The following is a 20,758-nucleotide window of genomic DNA, read 5'->3' as shown; positions in this document are numbered from 1 at the left end:
AAGAATATGGTTGTATTAAAAGCTCTGATAAGGAATGATATTTAAAATACATAACAACTGGCCTGTATGGCACCAAACAGTCAGAATGGGCTTCACTATGAAGCCCCATTTGTGTGGCTGCATGTGTGCTGGCAGGAAGTCCTGACTGGATTCTAGAAGGCAGAGAGAATGCTGGGAGCACGTAGTGGGGCCTCCAGCCGAGAATGTTGAGGGAAGGGCCTCAGGGAAATGTTCCTTGAAATAGGATGTATAGAGACCTGAGTTGACTCTTAAAACATCAGTGGGATCTAGGCAAAGACTCTGTTGGAAAAAGGGAACATGAACATTGAGTCAGGGGGAATTATGCGGCAAAGAGAGAAAGCTTAGTGTTTTCATTATTCTGTTTGCTCTTACAGGACACATTACTGTCCCTGGCCCCAAATATCTTTTGTTTTTCTCTTTCCCTCTTCACAGACATCCTCCATCCCCGCCTGTACCATCTCTCATTTGTCACTAAGCCTCGTTTACATTTTTTCTTATAGACACTACTCTTTCTGCCCCCTCCACTACGTGATGATAATGACTTTGAAAGGATCAAAACTTACCTCTTGAGTAATAGTCATAGATTTTGTGGTTAGGAAAGTTGTTCTTACTGGCCACTTAATTTTATTTATTTTTAAAGATTTTATTTATTTATTTGACAGAGAGAGCGCACAAGTAGGCAGAGCAGCAGGCAGAGGGAGAGGGAGAAGCAGACTCCCCACTGAGCAGGGAGCCCGATGTGGGGCTTGATCTCAGGACCTTGGCATCTTAGGACCTTGGCATCATGATCTGAGCAAAAGGCAGATTGACTGAGCAAACCAGGCACCCTGGCCACTTAATTTTTTTTTTTTTAAGATTTTATTTATTTATTTGACAGAGGGAAAGAGATCACAAGTAGGCAGAGCAGCTGGCAGAGAGAGAGGGGGAAGCAGGCTCCCCATCAAGTAGAGAGCCTGATGTGGGGCTTGATCCCAGGAACCTGTCATCATGACCTAAGCCAAAGGCAGAGGCTTAACTCACTGAGCCACCCGTGCTCCTGGCCACTTAATTTTAAATAGTAACGTGTTCAGATCAAATTGTTGCCTCTGATGAAAAATATAGTAAGATAACCATAGAAAGAAAAAAAGCAGGAAAATATGAAAGAAAATGAAAAAATAGAAACAAGACTAGAAATTAGTCAAGTGGGTAATAATGGCAAACGTTTTCCAGATGAAATTACATAAGATGATATATTTGCAGGAAATACATCATCATCTCAATGAGTTTGCCTTACGATTTTTCTCTCTGTGCTGCTATTTAGATTCTCCAGGTTACAAAGGCTGACTCTGTAGCTGCTTGTCCCTGTGGCTACAGACCTGAGCTGGGCTGCCGTTGAGTACATAGCTGTTGTCAGTGACCTCTTAGCTGGTCTTGCCATTTTCTTTAAAGAAGGGTTCAAAATCCTACCTTCTGTTACATTCTTTCCCAAGGTCATCATTTCTGTTTTTATTCTTCCAGGCATTTAGAGAAGAAATTGCACCAATCAACCTGAAAGTTAAAACAGTGAATGATTTGTCCAGTCAGCTGTCTCCACTTGACCTGCATCCATCTCTGAAGATCTCTCGCCAGCTAGATGACCTCAATATGCGATGGAAACTTCTGCAGGTGTCGCCACTTTATCCCTCTTCATGATCCAGCCTTGCACCGTCGGTCCTTAAACCCTGCCCGATCATTCCCCGCACCCCATTGCTTTCTCCTTCTTTACTAGTTGTAGTTGATAATGGATCTGTAGCATGTAATACCACCAGGTGTCTGTCGTTCCATATCTTGAACCCAGAGGCCTCCTTTGTTTAGGAATAAGGTAATGTAATTTTATGAGGTACCGTTCATATGATATTTGTAGAAAACTGCAGAAGGTCAGATAAATCATAGTAATGGAGACCTAGGATAGGTCACAGAAACATTTTCCCATAATGGCTCACGAAGGAGTCATTTTTCTTACTTTAATCATGTATTTTTTTTCCTTTTGCAAAGTTAAGTAATCTCCATCCTTCTTCCACTGTGTGCTACTCAAGTATGTTGTTCATCTTTCCAGCTGGCACATTTACACTGTTGTGCTGTTCTTACCTTTACCTCTTATGTCTAAGTTGTTTTAGTGACTATAGATATTACTTGTTCATCCCAGATTTAAAACAGCCAAGCCCAGAAGAACTCTGTTGAGTACTACTAGGTATGTGCATTTACAAGTCACCACCCATGCCCATGAGTCGTTTTGGGCCTAGTCTTGGCAGAACTTTGCCATGTTCAATGACCAGTTCCTTGGAGTCGTAATAATTATTTTTTCCCTGAAAACTAGCAGGATAATTTAAGTGGAATATTGAAAAAATAATTGTGCATTTCTCTCTCTCTTTAGGGCCTGAAATGTAGTCTTTAATGAGATAAATGTGCAGCTAGAGGTGATACACAAAAGCATTTTATTTTAAAGCTATAATATTTTATAGCATATTAGGTTATCTGAATTAACTCAAATGTTGAATACCCAGTGGTTCATATGTTTTTCATGAATATGAAGATTTAAGAAATGAGTGCATAGCATCAAACGGTCTTTTCTATGTTTGAAAAGAGTGTTAATAGTCTGAGATTAGTAGAGTAGGAGATGTTAAAGTCAGACGTGCTTTTCTAGTGAGTGGAACACGAAGTGTTTGGCTTTCTCTTTTTTCCTTCTGCTCTATTTTCCTAGTTCATTACCTTTATGTGAGTTTTTCTGTGGTCCATCCTGATCGCCTTCTGTTTGTGTTATCACTATCTCCAAAGATTAGAAGTCAGGGAGTGCACTGTGCTTGAAAGAGGATACGCATTCTCTCATCCTTATCTCTGAGTGTTGTAACTGCTGGAGCGCAGATGTTAGTTGCTGGTTGAATGAGAAGGGAAGGAATCTCTGCTGACAGCGGTGTCACTCGTTCAGGACCATCATCTTTTCTCCTGTACTAGATGGTGGCAATTAGGTGTTTTTTGGCTTTAATGAACAAAGCACTTGCTAATGCAATTTAAATAGCTAACCAGGAAAAACTAGAGCTGCCCAGGGAGCCAGAGATAGACATGTTTCATTTAAAGGCAGCTGAAAATAGAATGGACAATCTATGCAGAACAGCGGACTTGCACGCAGAGACTGGGGCAAGGAAAAAGAAAATGAAAGTGTCAGTAGGCTGTGTGTGATGGTTACTGATTTGCATTTAGCTTCGCAGTGGACCCGCTGTGCATTTTCATAATGTAGAGAGCTAATGGTGGAAGTTGGGAAGACAAATTCAGAGAGTATACTAATTAGCTGCTATACCCATGGATACCCCCAAGTTTAGATGATTGAACACAAATGTGGAAGCAGATAAGAGATTCCATACTCCTAGATCTTCGTACTGTCCATCCATCTCTATCTATCCATCTGTTGTCTAATTCCATCTCTCTGTCATCTACCTGTCTTTCTGTCTGTGCCGCTGCCTGTCATCATCTATCTGTGTTTTTCCCTGGCATTATTTTAGACTTCTTTTTCATTCGCTTCCTGTGGCACTTTTGACCACGTTCCTTACAGAAGAGAGACGAGTAGCCACTGGCCACAAGGCCTCAGCTTGACTTTAGATGCTTTCGAGCTTTCCTGCTTTCAAGGCAGCATAGAATAACAGGAAAGCAAGAGCTCCTGGGACGAGATTAGCTGCGTATGGACCCTAGTACTGTTGGGTACTGACTTTCTGTCCTTGGACTCCTCTTTGTGCCCCAGTTTCTTCATCTGTAAAGTAGTGATAATAATAAATAACACTTACCCAACATTGTGATGGTTAAAAGAGTTAATTTGTATAAACTGCTTAGAAGAGTGCCTGGTGCTCTTTGCAGTCAGTTGGTACTGGAAGAGGGTATTTTAATCCTAGTATTTTGGTCCCAGAGATAGAGAAGGAGTCTGCACAAGCCGTCATATCTCGGGCAGTAGCCTCTTTAGTAGTCAGGGTTTCTGGCGCGGGGCGTGTGGGGGATGGAGTAACTGGGCAGTGGGCATTAAGGAGGGCATGCGATAGGATGAACACCTGTGTTATATGCAACTGATGAATTCTTGAACTCTGCATCTGAAACTAACGATGTGTGCTAGATGTTGAATAATTGAATTTAAATAGAAAAATACCTAAGTCAAGTATATTATTAAAGTCATTGTTTTCAAATCAAATTATTTCTTGCATGTGTGTATGCAGGTTTCTGTAGATGATCGCCTTAAACAGCTTCAGGAAGCCCATAGAGATTTTGGACCATCCTCCCAGCATTTTCTTTCTAGTAAGTACTACTAAGCTTGACTAGAATCTCATTAATTGAAGGAATGAGCATATTCTTTCAGTTTCCTTCCAGGAGCCATATTCTTTGCTACAAATATATTTACTCACGTTCGATAAATGTACAGAAAGTAATATTAAGATTCATTACCATATTGATTATTGGTTATTAGTTGTCATAATCTGGCCACAATTGATAAGTCCCCAAAGTGGAGCAAAACTGAATTTGTCTTTAGCTGTGGTTTTTCACTGAACCATCACCTATAGTAACTAATATAGTATCATGTCATCATTAGCGTATCATAAGCAAAGGCTATGAACTTTTTCACAATAAAGAAATCATTTTTATATTTTCAGATTTCTAATTAGTTTTTCTTCTTAAAAAGTGTTTATCAATTTAAAATGTACCTGTATCTTTAGCAATAAAAAAAAAAGTCCCCACAAATCTGAGATTTCTGTTTATTAGGTTCACTGTAATCATACTTTGCTTTTCTTTTGGTCAAGTATTACAGATGTAGCCAAACCACGTATGCAGATTTGTAGGTAATATTCTCCAACTGAAACATTAATTTTATGGACTATTCGTGAGATCTTATATAAGTGCTTTGAGCTTCTATTTTCTATATCATTCACTGCTGGGGAAACTAAAGAATGTAGGATTCAGAGTCATCCAAATTAAGATTAAATTATTAATTCTGCCTTTTGCCAGACCTGTAGATTCCTGAAAGTTAATTTCTTTATCTTAAAATTCCATAATAATACTTATTTTTTCTGATCGCCTTGAAAATTAAGTGAGGAAGCAGAGTGAGTTTCATAGCACCCATCACAGTTCTTGGCACTGATGCTTTCACTATTAATTTCTTTCCTTTTATTTTTTCCTGGCAAACATATGCCAGAAAACAGCTTGTTTAATTCAACATAAATAAAGTTTAAAACTTAAGGCACAGCTTATATCCCAATTAAGAGAACTTCTTTGTATCTATAATGATAGAGAAAACTGAAGTAATGCCATCTCTTCCAACCAAATTGATTACAGTCATATTTTCCCTTAATCTTTTGTCATGGTTGATAATCTGCTCTATCTCAGTTCAAGGTTGGCTTTTCTATTTTCACAGTTTCGAGAATCTGAATTAGTCATTTCCTGCCCCTCCTGTCCTCGAGTCCTCGCTCCCCCTCTTCTGTCCCCCTCTCCCCGCCCCCATATATGTTTTCTCTTTCACACCCAAGAGCTCTTGGATAGTCTATCTTTGAGTGATCGTAGTCCTTCCTGGATTATACTGGGTGCAAGGGTGCATTTCTAAAGTTGGGATGCCATCAGTGTTGATAAAGTAAAGAAGAGTGCAGTCTCATTAGATATGAACTACTTCAGATTTCTTAAACTTAATTTAAGCTGTGTGCTAAGGCCAAATTAAAGCAGAATTTAAAAAGAACTGGTGACTCTGTTTACAGTTTTAAGGCTTAGTTATCTATTAGTGATGAAATCCTACACTTTGACCCAGCAACCATTCGTTCATTCATAATAAAAATCCAACTCATGTTCTTTAGGAAAGGAGACATGGTAAGATTCACAGGTACTTTGTGAAACCAAAGCATGTGGCCTTTTATTGTCAGGCCCTGATAGTCCAAGGAGGTCAGAGTTTTTCAAATCAAAACAATTGTTAATATGAATGAAGACGTGTAAACCAAATCCCAATTAATAAATTGAATAATTGTTATCTTTTGCTGTTTAGAATCATTGGCTTTATAATATTTCTTGGACTTCAGCCAGGTTATGAAAGGAGTCTGTTTAGCTAGAACACAAAATAAAAACTGATCTATGGGGCTGGTGCCAACACTGAAACGAGGTTGGCTCCAATGAGAAATTTATTATACCTACTTCCACATTTTCATCACCCTTTTATATTTTCACGGACATAGTTGGAGAAGGGAGTGCTCCCATGCTATAAAGAGAAGAAGAATTGTTGAACAGGAAAATTGCTGAACTAGGGGTCAGAAATTTTGAGATCATGTCTGAGCTCGGCCATTTCTTTATGGAGCAAATTATTTCACTTCTGAGTATCTCGTTCTTTATGTATCAGATAGAGCTCTAATAAGGGCTTGTTGGCTTCCTTATCAACAAATGTATTTGAAAAGCTTTGTGAGTTTAGAATGCTATATTTTTATAAGATATTAATGTGACCTGAAATTCAGAAAAAAAAAGCATTGATAACAACTGGCTCTGAGAGCCTAGTGATAATTGCAAAGATTTGTTTGAATTGCTTGTTTATTAGTTTATTTGGCAAAATTCCTTAATAGCTCTAACTTTACATGTTTAACTCTTCTTAAATCAGTCTTAAAATAATTTTATAGGAATAATATAGTTTTATAAATAAGGAAGAACTGGAATTATAAGAAATAAGTACCTGAAACAAAATATAAAATCTCAATCATAGTGATATCTAATGTGAAAGTAAGAAACTGTATTTTCTGTGCATTTCAGATGAAATAAGTTTTTGGCATTCTTCTATCCAGATAATTACCTTTGTTGTTTTCTTTTTTGTCGTTGTTGTTTTTAACAACCCTTTGCCTGTGTTTGTCTTAATCTTTCCTTTTTAAAATTCATACAGATGAGTTTGTTTAAATGCCATCTGTCCTAGATAGTTATTCTTGTGAAACAAAGTAAAGCATGTTACTAATGATCTGGAAAATTCAGTCTTGGGAAATCTAGTTTATAATCTGGAAATACCAGGTAAAATTAATTTTGGCTTTAGCTTAATCAAAAAATATATACAGACTCCATTTTTCGAATAGCACTAAGTTTTAAATTGTGGTGATTATAAACAATAAAACTTGATTTTGAGAAGTATTTTTAGCAACAGGTTCAATTAGTTAGGTTGGCATTTGAAATTGAACCTGCGTTGTTTCTTTCCTTGCTTCAAATGAATCTTTAAAAAGCCACTCTTTGTTTAGCCTCACAGATTTCATAATTATAGGAATCCAGCTCAAAAACCAGAACAGTTCTCATTGAATTGGCTATAAAATGTGTTCAGTTGTTTTGCATTATGGCGTAAGTCTTTTGGGTGAGCAGTGTTTCCAATAACCTCCCTTTGTTTCTTCAGCTTCAGTCCAGCTGCCATGGCAGAGATCCATTTCACATAATAAAGTGCCCTATTACATCAAGTAAGTTGATTTTAATTCTCCTTTATGATACCAAAAAAAGTTAGGTTGATAGCTTAAGAGGCTTTCCACTGTAACTTTAGAAAATAGAATTCAATCCTGCTGTCTGAAGGAAACTATATATATATATATATATATATATATATATATATATATATATAAAATATGTAAAAGAAGTTAGTTTAAAAATCAGAGTATTATTTGTAGTTTATTAGATTAAGGCCATAGGTGTGTTTAGCATATATTATTTTAAAACTGATACTAAAATATTTGGGGAAACTGACAAAATTTCTAAATATGTCAAACTCTTGGGGCACCCGGCTGGCTCAGTCTGTAGAGCTTGAGACTCGACCTTGGGATTGTGAATTCGAGCCCCACCTTGGGTGTACAGATTACTTAAGAATAAAATCTTAGTAAATAGATATGTCAAACTCTTGACATGATGCTGTTTCTCACACAGTACTGATTCTAAACCATTTTTATTTCTCCCTGAAAATCCATTTAAAAAGTGCTATACTCTTCTCATTTTAATCCACTAAAAACAAGCAGTGTTTTTATCATTAAAAAGTTCAGTATTTTCAGGGGTTTTTGGCTTATGGATATTAATTATCTGCAGTATTGTTTAGATTTATCAGTCTTCCTTTTTTTATTGTCAATTTGAGAGTTTCTCCTTTTTACATACAAGTTTCTCCTTATTATATGACATTTTATACATTTTGTATCATTTACACAAGGTCTGAGTAGGATTTGATCCTTGGCTTAGGCTAGGTATTGTCCTAGGGCAGAATGATACAATCCCTTGAGGTGTAAATTAGCAAAGATGTTGGTTTACAATGTGTTAAACTGATGAAAGTCCTAGCTGACTCTGTGTTATGTGTATGGTGAACAGCATCATAATTACGGGAAAGTAATCACTATTATTAGGAGTCAACTCTGTCTCAGATTAGCCAGCTGACCTCAGGCAAGTTGGGTAAACATCTCTGGGCCAATTTTCCTTTGTTTCTTTTCTAAATGGCATATAGATCTCCAAAATCCTTTGTTTCTTTCCTAAATGGCATATAGATCTCCAAAATCCTTGCTGATGCTAATAACCTACTCTTCCAATATCCTTCTTCCTGAAAAATTTGTATATGAAGCCAGTGTTTATGAAATAGTATTTCTTTATGAAGGTTCTATTGTAGTCTGAGATGTATCCTCTGGGTAAAGAAAAATCACCATACCATATATGAAATGTAATAATAGTATATGTTATATTGCCTTAATGGAATTCACTACTTCCACTGTAGAGTCTATAGTGTACTGGTTTGTGATAAACTTAAGGATAAGGTAGCAAAGCAATTGGCTGGTGTCAGATTTGTGCAATCTTGAATAGAAAAGTCAGAGGCTGGGTAATTGACATGTCTCTATTGAGAGTGTAATCATCTGAATCAAATTTAAACCATTTTTAAAATTTTTTACATTTTTATAATAATAATAATAATAATAATAATAGCAGCAGGTGAAGAAGGGGGCATGAGTCAGGGAATGCTCACAGCGTCTAGAAACTAGAAAAGGCAAACCAATGGGATTCTCTTTTAGAATCTCCAAGGAGGATCACAGACCTGCAAACCTCAATTGTAGCTTAAGGAGACATTTATTTTGGAGTCATTTTTTATAGCAGCAGTAGAAAGCTAACACATGTATTACACAAAATGAAGAAGTCCATGAAATTATTTGAAATTAAATTTTTTTACTCAAAGAATCCTTATGTGATTTTTTTTTTAAGTGTAGATCAGATCCAGCAAAGCAGATTTTTGTCTTTACTGGATAAAGAAAATATTAATTCTCTTGTTTGATTATGTTATATGCTGGTTATTTATTTGACATTTTAAGAATCCATCTTGAATTTTAATACTGCTATTGAAAAGGAATTTCTGTATGTCCAAGTTGATTATATATGGCTAAAAATGACATTAAGTCAGAGTTTCACGGATTCAGAATTTTTATAATTTTGGTTGGCTCTCACAGGATTATAGTCTTGTTCACACTATGAGTTCTGATAGGGTAGACTGTATAGCAAAAGCTTGTTCCTCTGACATCTCATTAGCTGGAGCTCCGTGACCATGACCATGACCATGACCATGACCAGTACTTTAAAATATGTATAATACAATGATAGCCAATATGTGTAATGTGACTTCTAGGATTGTAGCATCCTAAAATATCTTCAGCTTCATTAGTGAAAGATTGAATTTTCTTGACTCCATATAGTTTTACTGTTAAGTGTCTTTAGTCAAAGGACTTTGAAATATGTAGAGATCTCCCCAGGTATATGGGATGAATTCTCTTATTTTTAGAAAACTTTCAGCCAGATGCTTTCATTACCTGCTCTGTTGTGTAACTTAACAGTTTCTTTCTTCATAATAAATTATATCAATCTCTGGAGGTAGGGTTAATATGAGCCAGTATTTCCAGATGAAGAATTGTTATGAAAACAAAATTTAATTCCCAAGTAAATTAAGAAGCAAGTACATAATGAGTGAAAGGGCTTTTAATATACACTTCCTTTTGCATGGCTGCACAAGTAAGTAGAGGAAGAATGTTAAAAACAAATTTAGCATGATTGCCATGCAGCTAGAGTTTCCAGGAGCATATTAGGATGTATTAATTTAGCCAAAAAGAAAATAAGAGTCAGGTAGAAATGTAGAAGTATACAATTTTGTATTCTTTATGGAAGTATACAATTTTGTGTACTTCAATTGCAGAATATAGTGAGAAAGTTGAAAGGAGAATGGGAAGAACAAATTGTTTTTCTTTCATATTTTAGTTTTATTGATTAGCTAAAACCTACTTTGATGGCTCTCCAATGCATTTCTTTCTTTCTACGTGTGTTTTCATTAATATTTTGTGGTGTACTGCAGTGGTTTCAGACTCATTTGTTTCTAAAAAATGGTAGAATATAGATTTGAACTGTAAGGGTCCGTATGGTATAAATCTCTCTATGTTAATATCTCAAGTTGAAACTCATATCTTTAAATTATATTTGCTGCATCTTAGGTAGGCTTTCCAAATCTGATCTAGTTATTTTTTCTTTTCTAGTATAATCCAGTGACAGCTCATTGTTCTATCAGTTTACAGAAACCTGCAATGGCTCCTGCTGCCTTTACAATATACAAAAATCTACCATCAAAGCCAGATTTCTTTCTCTGTGGATTTTTAGTCATGTGTTTGTGTTTTGTACACGTTTTTCATTTCCTCAGCTAAAAGTTAATATCCAGGGTGTTTCAGGCATAAAGGGAACAACGAGGGAAAGCTTTGGGTTGAACTTTCCTAACATGTCACATTAATCGTACAAAGCTCATTGCTTCTCATTTTGATCCGGAAATAATACTAATAAATAGTCATAGCGGGTGATAATAAAGATCATTGAAACGAATTATATTTTTTGAATATTCATTTGCCAGCCACTGTGCTAATCCTGTAGTTATCTCTTAATTCTCACTGGAGTGTCGGAACTGTCATTACCCGATTTACGGGCAAGGCTTAGATAATAAGTATGCACATAGCTTGCTCGAATCACACAACCAGTACAAGGAAGAGCTAGTGCTCAAACCCAGGGACTGACTCCAGCTCCTGCCTCTTGACCATTGTGCCTCCAGCTCTCTGCACTGAGCAAAGAGAACAGAAATTTAAGTCACATGGAAAATCTGGGTAGTATGGGGACTTATATTAAAGAAGGTACAGTCAGGTGGAGGAAATTTGAGCAAACATCCTTTTTGTTCATGCTATGGATTGGCTGCCATTTATGATACACCTACTGTGGGCCAGCAGTTGAGGCCAGAGCTCATTTTCGTAGGTCATTTCTGTAAGGGTAATACATGCTTTAATATGATTAAGGAAATGTCACACTGCGTGGTGCAGTAATGGAGAAAGGTACTTTTCTATAGGTAGAAAAATGTAGTTGTCCACAGTCCTGCCAGTTGGATCTTGACAGGAATTCAGAGGTGGGGAGCAAACCATGTGGCCCTCCACTACCTTTCCTCGGTTCCATGGTCCGAGATTTCTGTCATTGGGTGGATTTCCATCCATGATTAGGATGCTCAACAGAGCCGGCTCATAAGTCCCGTAGGGCTTTCTGCATAGATGGCTCTGTACATACCCAGTCTGTTAGTAAGTCTTACTCTTTCACAGGATTTAGTAAGGTCAAGTTAGGAAATCTGGTTTTCTGCTCTCCCTCTATGATGTCATCTCTGAAGCCAGAGGGCATGACTTTTCGGGAAGCCTTAGTGGAAATCCTGCTGCTGCGCTCATGACGGGTTGTCCCCTCACATCCTAACAGTTTTTCCACTTGAATCTGAGGTGCAAACCTAAATTCTTTATAGAATCCTAAGTGTGCTCACACACACGCAGCTTTCATGTGAACATTTTAGTAATATCTTCTTACTAGATAATATATATCACATTCTCTGAAACTGACGTTTCTCAGGATTACAGTGTACTAATTAAAATAAACTATCATTAACTACAGATACCACTTCCATGGATTCTCTGCCTTATTCTCACGCCCTTTGATGAACAGGCCTAAATCAAATTTTTCCTCAAGTTATTACATCTCCTTTATATTTTCTTTTTCTATTCTCATGTCCATTAGGGATAATTCCCCTTTCTTGCCTTCCAAGGCCATTGTCTGCTGCCCTAATCCATCAATTGCTGGGAAAAAAATAAAACACAAAGTTTATAGTTGTAAATAAAATCTTGGAGAGCAAGTAGCTGTTTGTTATAGCAGTCATGTAGTTTATTTGCATAAACTCTATTTCCTTGTCTCATTATATATGTACAGTCTAAAGGAGAGAATTAATGCTTATTTCTTTAGAGGAATCATGGACCCATTTCAGTGATGTAGGTGAAATATTTCTCCCTTAAATAAGAGCGGAGAGGAGTGACAGCAAAGGGTTTTCCAAATATTTAGCCTAATAAGAAAGTCAAAGCTAACAGAGGTGTGTGTATAACAAAACAAAGAAGAAATTAACATAAAGCATTTTATGTTTAAAGATTGGAGGAAACTTATCCCAAAACAAAATAAATCCATAACAAAAATATAACTAATAATGAAAGGCAAACACAGCTCTCTCTGAAAGGCCTTCTACAGCTGTCTTCATCTCTGTCTCCCTCCTTAATCAAGATGAGAGATGGCATTCTCCTGGTGCCAGATTTTTAGTGGAGAAGTCTTGGGACATGCTTTGAGTCTCTTTGCAGGAGTAAAGCTTGTGTTTTCATTTTAATGATAAAGAAATAAATGAAACAAAGCTTAAGAGAATGTACCGGAGAGTCTGTTTTTCCAAGAAACAGTCTGTGACTTTACCTATGTTGAAAATAAATTTTTAAAATCATTGGGCCAACTCGCTGATGAGGAGGGAAGAACGAAGTTGTTTTTTGAAAGAACATAAGCGTCTTGGGATCCCTATACCTCCTGGGCTTGGAGACAGCTTCAGACAAGTGAGCACACCTTGGCTGTTGAGAAAGATAACAGCAGGCCCTGTGCCCTGCAGCAGCCTTGAACTGGCACACTGTCACCAACGGACAACTTCCAGTGCCCCAGTGCCCTGACTTACTGAGGTAATTCAGGTGGAACTGACATGGTCCGAGAAAGACATTCACTAGTACAGGACTGAAAAAGATGTTATTTTCCTGCCATTCATCTATATATGGCTGTGGCCAGTGTTATTTTTACCATGAGGTGGAATTTGGGGTTGGCATCTTAAAGGTTACTCGGTTCCAGTGTATTATAGGGGCACTGTCAGCCTTCCTGTACTGTCTGACTTTTAGGGTCAAATTTGCAATTAATAAAGGTCTACTGTAAAGTACAGAAAAGTCACTATGGGGCCACTAAGGAGGAAAAAGAGATATTTGTATTTTGATTTGTAAAGATTAAACGTTTAAAACTGTCATTGAAACTAGCAAAAGTGCAGAAGCAATAATGATCAAATACATAGTGAAAGAAATAGAGTACTTTCTCTATATGGATTATAAAGTAAAATGATACAATGTAAAATTCAATACAACCATATAGAAAAAATTGATTTCTTATTTAAAGATTGCATATCAAAGAGATAGAGTAGTTAAAAACAAAAACAAAAAACCTAAATCTAGGGGTGCCTGGGTGACTCAGTTGGTTATGCTTCTGCCTTTGGCTCAGGTCATGATCTCAGGGGCCTGGGACTGAGTCCTGCATCGGGCTCCCTGCTCAGCTGGGAGCCTGCTTCTCTCTTCCCTGCTGGTGTTCCCTCTCTTGCTCACTCGCTCTCTCTGTCAAATAAATGGATAAAGTATTTTTTAAAAATAATGTAAATTTAATAAATAATGTAAATTCAGCTTTAAAAAACAAACCAGAAGGATATAAGGATAAACCCAACTCTGGTGGGCAATAATCCTGGAGCTGACACCCCAGGCAGGGAGGTCTAGAACACTCCCCAGAGCCAACTCAACAGCAGGTGACCTACAGGAATGTTGACTAGTGTGCATTACTGGTCTGCCCCTCCCTAGTGTGACAACTTAGAGAGACACGGGGTCGAGTTTGAGACAGAGGGGAAGCTCCTTCTGAGTTCTGGGCCCAAGCAGAGATACTCCCAAAGTAGGGTCCCCCTGGGTTTACTGAGTGTATGCACGTTCATTCTTCCAGACAACCTTCCAGTGCCCTCAAAACTAGTATCACCTGAAGCTCCCTGCACACCCAGGCACACCCAGGCACATCCATTTTGGTTACAGATCATATTACTTTACTTGAAAACAAATACAAGCAAACCTTGTCATATTGTTTTGTAACAAATTGTTCTATAATTTACATTTGTAAATGTATTATAAAATACATTTGTATTTAGGGTTTGGGTAGTATTTTTGGTAGCCTTTGTGTCTATATAGCCATTTATATGCTTGTGTCTTTTAACCTGCTCTTGAGTATGAAATTATTTTAGGTGCATCTTATACTTGAATCCAATAGAGTTGGAGTTCTCCACTGTGGACAATTTTGTCGTCCTGCATTGTGTCTTCGTTATCATGACAAGCTAGTGACATTTAGTTTTCTTTTTTTAAATAGGCTCCATTCCCAATATGGGGTTTGAGCTCATGACCATGAGATCAGGAGTTAAATGTTCCACTGACTGAGCTAGCCAGACATTCCAAATCAGTGACATTTTTTAAAGGAAGATTCTATGCTTTTTCAGTATCTCTTACCAAGTAGGATCCTGTATCTTATATGGAATTTAAACAGAAAGGTTTTTTTCCTGAAATGTTGGCATTCAAACTTTCTTAAGTTTTCGCTTAGATTTATTCTTATATTTCAAAAACTGTAACCTTGCCTTTCTTGCCTTTAAAAGCCTAGAAGATGGCAGAAAATGTTTGCGAGGGTTCAAGAAGTTCTGTGTAACCTGAACACACATGTTCCGTCCCCTGGAGGAAACCGCTTCCTCATCTTCTGTCCAATCTGTCTTCCACCTGCACTGTCATATACACACCACACACACACACACACACACACACACACACACACACACAGTAAGACTCTGCGTACGAGCAGGAGTACTCCATATTCTTCATATATTCTGATCTCGAGTAAAATAAAAATTGGGGGGATTATAAATTCCAAGATGAGAATGTCACCTTTTAGATCCTTAAGAAGATACTACTCAGATAAATAGCATTGCCTCTGATTGCCAGAATTTGTTTTCACTCTTTACACTTAATCACCTGAATGCAAATTGATTATTTGGGAGTTACTGCTTGATTCCTATATTCTTTTTTTTTTTTTTTTTAGATTTTATTTATTTATTTGACAGAGACACAGCAAGAGAGGGAACACAAGCAGGGGGAGTGGAAGAGGGAGAAGCAGGCTTCCTGCTGCAGAGGGTGCCCCATGCAGGGCTGGATTCCGGGACCCTGGGATGGAGACCTGAGCCAAAGGCAGATGCTTAAGTACTAAGCCATCCAGACACCTCTGATTCCTATATTCCTATATGAACTTTCATAAACATATTTAAAGAAGGTATTAGCAGAGCCTGCAAAGGCCTGTGTCTCATCATTCTGGAGATTCTCTCTTTTATATATAGCACTTCTTATCTTCTACTGTGCTTTGTGACTTAAGGAGTTGATTTTCTGTCGCTTACTGCTCCACCCTGAGGAGCAGTCTGGGGCACTGAAGACAGAAAAGCAGCCCCTGCATCAGACAACACACAGTTCACTTATAATTTCGATAGGGCCTGTGTGTAGAGGAGTGAAGTTGGAAACGAAATTGATGTGAGTTCAGTAATGAATAGGACATGAGATTGTGCACTCCTCAATTGAGAATTTTGTTTGTGAAGAAGAAAAAAAGGTAATAGAGAGCAGAAAATGTAGATTCAAGGTAGGGATATTGGTGTATAAGGATCGCAGATCTTCAACATTTATGCAGCACAAGACATTTTAAAGAAAGCTTGGGAAGAATTGGCCTTTGATAGGTGGAGGAATTCCTCAGGAAGGAGGAGAGAAGAAGACAACCTGGCAGATGGAAGGTAGTTTATTGATTTGGTGGTTGGAAGCTGAAGGAATTCTAATATGGTGGATTCTAGTTTTCTTTTCAATGAAGTGTGAGATCAAGTGAAATGATATAAGGCAGGGAGGGAAACTTACTTAGGATTGGGAGAGAGATAGCAGCAGTAAATTGTCTTGGGGTCTGGGAAGGGAGTTTATTAGGGGATGTTGTGTGGTTTCCAGCAGTTGGACATTTGAGGTTTGAAGTTAAATATTTAAAGTAAAATTAGTCCGTCTGTTGAGTGATTTTCTCCAGCTGTATTCATGCACAGCTGCTCAGGTCCAGAGAAGGCAAGTAATTGAGCTGATCCATGCTTGGGCTTTGCTAGGAGTGAGCGAGAAGCGAGGCAGATGGGATGGTTTGTAATGATTATAATGATGGACCATGGACTCAGATTTAGACAGATTCATCAGAAAGATGTTAGAATCTCAGTCATACAAGTAGACTTCCATATTAAGAACACAGGCTTAAAATTCAGATTCCATTTCTACTACTTACAGAGACCTTGAGCAAGTTATCTAAGTGCCCTCCCGGCCCTAATTCCTTCATCCGTAAAACGGGGATACTGTTGGCACCCAGCTCATTGAGTTTTTATGCAGGTTGAGTTTACACAAGGGAAGTGTTTGGAAGAACCCCTGGTAGAGACCCGACAATCAAATAATAGGCTATTACTGTAATTAATCTTGTGTATCCTGACCTACTGTGTCATCTTTCACTATGTACAGCAAAGAAGAACTATTGCTCTTCCTGGGACCATCTTATCCCTGAACAATACGGGTCGTTCTTTCTCTCTCACTTGTATTTTTAACTAACTGACTCACTTCTAACTTTTGTTTCTCTTATATGCCCTTAGAATTGCAATTGAAATGAAACAACACATGCAAAACTCAAAATCCAGTTTCAGGCACAAAATTGAGTAGATAAGTAACAAGTAAATGTGTTTGACTAAGAGTCAGTTTTGGGGTAAGCAGGATGCCTTCTTGCCATCTTTTAAGGTTGTATGGAAGAAAAGGAGGCCACTCTAATGAGAACAAATGGGATTAAAAAGTTTCTTCCCCAGAGCAGTCTATTGCCCAGAAATCAGTGTCTTATCAATCTATCAAAATCACATGTACTTTGCTGTTAGTGCATTGTCTCATATATTGGACCATGTTGTTTTACACATTTTTGTGTTCTAGCCATTGGTGTACAAGCTTATTTCTGTCTTCCTTTCTGGGCTCATCAGAATACATTACAAATAATAGGTAGAAGCATGTAACGCCTATTAACCGTACTGGTTCAGCATTTCATCAAATTCCATATAATACAGGGAGCACATGTTATCTCAGCTGGACACTTACGAGGTGCTGTTTTAATAAGTATATGGGATAGCAAATAGGAACCAAAACTGTCCAAGGCGTTAAAGGATGTTTAAAAAAAAAACAGTTAACGGAGATCTCATGCACAGCACAGTGATTACCCACAATAGTACTATGTTTCAGACTTCAGAGTTGCTAGGACGCTGGATTTTAAATATTTTTTCCACAAGACAGAAATGATAATTATGTGATGGGATAGAGGGGTTAGCTAACACAACCGTGGTGATCCTACTGGAATGTATAAATGTGTCAAACCAACATCTTATACATCTTAAACTTACACTGTGTTACACTTCAATAAAAAATTTAAAAATTAGGGCACTTGGGTGGCTCAGTGAGTTAAGCCTCTGCCTTTGGCTCAGGTCATGATCTCAGGTTCTCCACCTCAGGCTCTCTGCTCAGCAGGGAGCCTGCTTCCCCCTCTCTCTCTCTGCCTACTTGTGATTTCTCTCTGTCAAATAAATAAGTAAAATCTTTAAAAATAATTAAAAAGTTAGAAATTCAAATAAGTGAATAAAAATTAGGGTAAATCTTGAGTCTCGTGGCATATAGAAAGAGCACACATCAAAGATTTCATTTAACTCACTAATCATGGGATGGGTAAGAAGTTATAAGAGGCTCCCAGGAGAATGCAAAGAACTGCATCTTTAGAGTCAAATAAGAGTTGCTAAAACGGAGTCTGCCCCTGGGTGCATAGCTGGTTGACTGGTCAGCGTCCAGTCTACAGGACAGTCATCAGCTGCATCCCAGTGGACACAACTTGCATTTCGATGGAGAAGGAACATTTGCATTGCTATTGTCTTTTTTTTTTTTTTTCATTTTCCAGAGTTTAAAATAGCTCAGAGACCCACTAACCTTTTGGCTGGCAAGAGAGGCTGCCTCTGTCATCCCCTTCCCCTTCTCAAGCGCACCACACCTAGCACAGCTCCACACCCTACTTCCGCATACCACACGCTCTCCCTATCCCTTTCTTCATAGGATTTTGCATCTCCTGTTGAGTGCTGCTTTATTAGATTTTTTTTTATAGTTTATCAAGCTGCACAGTATGAGGTTCTGTCCTCTTTCAGATATGAGGTTGGCCAGAAGCTGAGCTGTTGTTATTTGTGGGGTGGGGATGGGGGGTTCGGAGAATGCTGCTTTCAGTTCTGTGTTGGTTGCCCACTCTGGGAGGACTCGCAAGGATTTGGGCTGGATGACCTGACCCATGTGCAGCTGTTCAAATACTTAGAGCCTTCTTCGGGTTGATTGTGGATTTTGCTTTAAAACCCTCGCCCCTGTAAAAAGAGAGACAGAGAGAGAGAGGAGAAAGAGAAGAGAAGAAAAGAAAATCCAACAGCCAACTGCATCTATTCCTTTCTTTTTTTTTTTTTTTTTTTTAACTGTTGTTTGGTAAGCTGCACTGACACTTCTGTAACCAGAGGCTGTGTTTATTTTCAGCGCTGGCAGTTCTGCCTAATGAATCAACTGGTATTGAATTCACAAAGGGAGATGGCTTTTCCCTCCCTCCATCTGTTTGCCAAATGTGTGTGTTCCCTCAGCTCCTCGTAGTGGTTTCACTCCGAAGAGCCATTAGCAAGTGGGTCTTCTCATTGAATTCTCAGCCACCGCCATGCTGCCGAGTGGCATTTTCCCCTTGTGGTTCCACAGCAGTTGCTTGCCAAAGCTCCACACTTGGGATTCTAGAGAGAGAAAGAGTACTTACATGTGTTGTTTAGGTATAAAAGTTTGGCTTTGCGTTCCTCAAAGCTTTCGTTTGGATCTCAAGCTTTGAGTTGGTCCTTCATGATGGGATGTCTGTCTCTGGACAGTAGTGTCGCCATGGGGATTCAGATGGCTCCAAAGTGACAGGGGTTGTGAGAATACTGGTCGGCTGTCTCACACTGCGAGCTCCTGATGGATTTGTTTTGAACTACACTCTATTTCCAGCAAATCCTTCTGTAATCCTTATTGATGGTAGGGAGAAAGTTGTTTAATGAACAAAATCTGGAGGGTCTTTATATTTTGGGTTTTGTTTTTGTTCAGTTTTGTTTTGTTTTTTTACTTCATGCGTTAGAAGCTGTTTAGGTCAGTTACTTCCCACACGTGAACGTGCATATCAATCCCATGGGATTTTCTTCACCTGAAGATTCTGGTTTAATAGACCGAATAGAGGTTGGAGATTCTGCGTTTCTGTCAAGCTCTGGGCCACATTATGAAAAGGAAGAATTTTAGGTCAGACAGCCTCAGTACTTTCTCTGTGGTCTTTGGAGCAACTTGGAGGGGGAAATGGTAAAACAGTTTGGTTGGTGTTCCACAGCAGAATACAAAGTGGAAACATTTTGCCTCTGCTTTGGTGTAAAAAACCAAGTGTAGGACCTAGACAACTTTCCAGCCCCTCCTGGAATAGACCTTCACTTTTTAGGCATGTTAATTTGTGTTATTTTTGGAATTTCCAGGACATTTTGCATACCCGATATCATATCTAATATTTAAATTTTTTCAGAGCAAATTATGAGTTCTTGGGGGGGTTTTGTTATATATGTGTATGTAACAGTGATTATGTCCTACTCCAAGTGACATGTCCCAATTTTTGATATATTACCTAGATTAAAAAAATAATCTCTCTTAAATTTGATCATATGAATATTTTAATACCACTCTCTTGTGTACTGTGCCATTTCACTTAGCTTACTAAACAGTTTTGTAAGAACTGAGTGTTATCCAAGAAGTCTTTTGAGTACTATTAAATGTTATTACTCTATTCTGACCTAGAAAAGGGACAAGAAACTATTTTGAAACATAAGGACATCAACCCACTGAAGTTAGGAGCTGTTTACTATACACACACACACACACACACACAACCTAATTTAAGCACTAAGTGAATTTGTTCTACCTGCATCTTACTCCCGAAAGACTTTTAATTCTATGACTTCGTTTTGGAATTTACAGAAAATGAGAAAAATAGAAAACTCGCTTGTTAAGTGAAGAATAAGCATCATAAGAAAAACTGTTCAATGTCTATCAAAAAGTACTGGCTAACTGTCAGGGAGGCTGATTGCTGAGAGGAGCACGGAGTTACATAGGCAAGAGAGAGTCATGCAGAAGGCGAGTAGAGAATCCAGATACACAGGAAGAGAGGGTTGGGGAGGAAAAACAACTTTTCCTGCACCCTCTTAGGTTTAGTTTCTAGGGGTCTGTGAATTATGCTCACAAAAGACAGATTAGCAAGAGAGGAGCGTTTATTTCTGTATGCAGTGGTGAGTAACTCAAAAGGATGGTTAGAATGGGGGGCATATGTATCCAGCAGAGCAGGGTAAAGAAGTCAGGGAGAAAAGGCTCATTTGTGAAAACCCAATAGGTTTCTTTAGGAAAGATAAATGGCTTTTTTAGGAGAATAAACATGAGATAAG

The 20,758-nt window shown here is 38.1% G+C and overlaps 1 protein-coding gene across 8 annotated transcripts in view; it reads left to right on the top strand.

Annotated features, from left to right (window-relative positions):
• UTRN (utrophin) overlaps positions 1 to 20,758 on the top strand; it is a 500,711-nt gene that overhangs the window by 408,265 nt on the left and 71,688 nt on the right. For all 8 annotated transcript variants that reach the window (XM_004752757.2, XM_004752758.3, XM_004752759.3 and 5 more), the window contains 3 exons: positions 1,519 to 1,665; positions 4,236 to 4,314; positions 7,409 to 7,469. In XM_004752757.2, coding sequence (XP_004752814.2) covers positions 1,519 to 1,665; positions 4,236 to 4,314; positions 7,409 to 7,469 — 287 coding nt within the window. The remainder of the gene's footprint in view (positions 1 to 1,518; positions 1,666 to 4,235; positions 4,315 to 7,408; positions 7,470 to 20,758) is intronic.

Source organism: Mustela putorius, unplaced genomic scaffold (assembly GCF_011764305.1).
Source record: "Mustela putorius furo isolate JIRA1106 unplaced genomic scaffold, ASM1176430v1.1 tig00003863_pilon_pilon_pilon, whole genome shotgun sequence".
NCBI lineage: Eukaryota > Metazoa > Chordata > Mammalia > Carnivora > Mustelidae > Mustela > Mustela putorius.
This window is presented reverse-complemented; position numbering and strand designations above follow the sequence as displayed.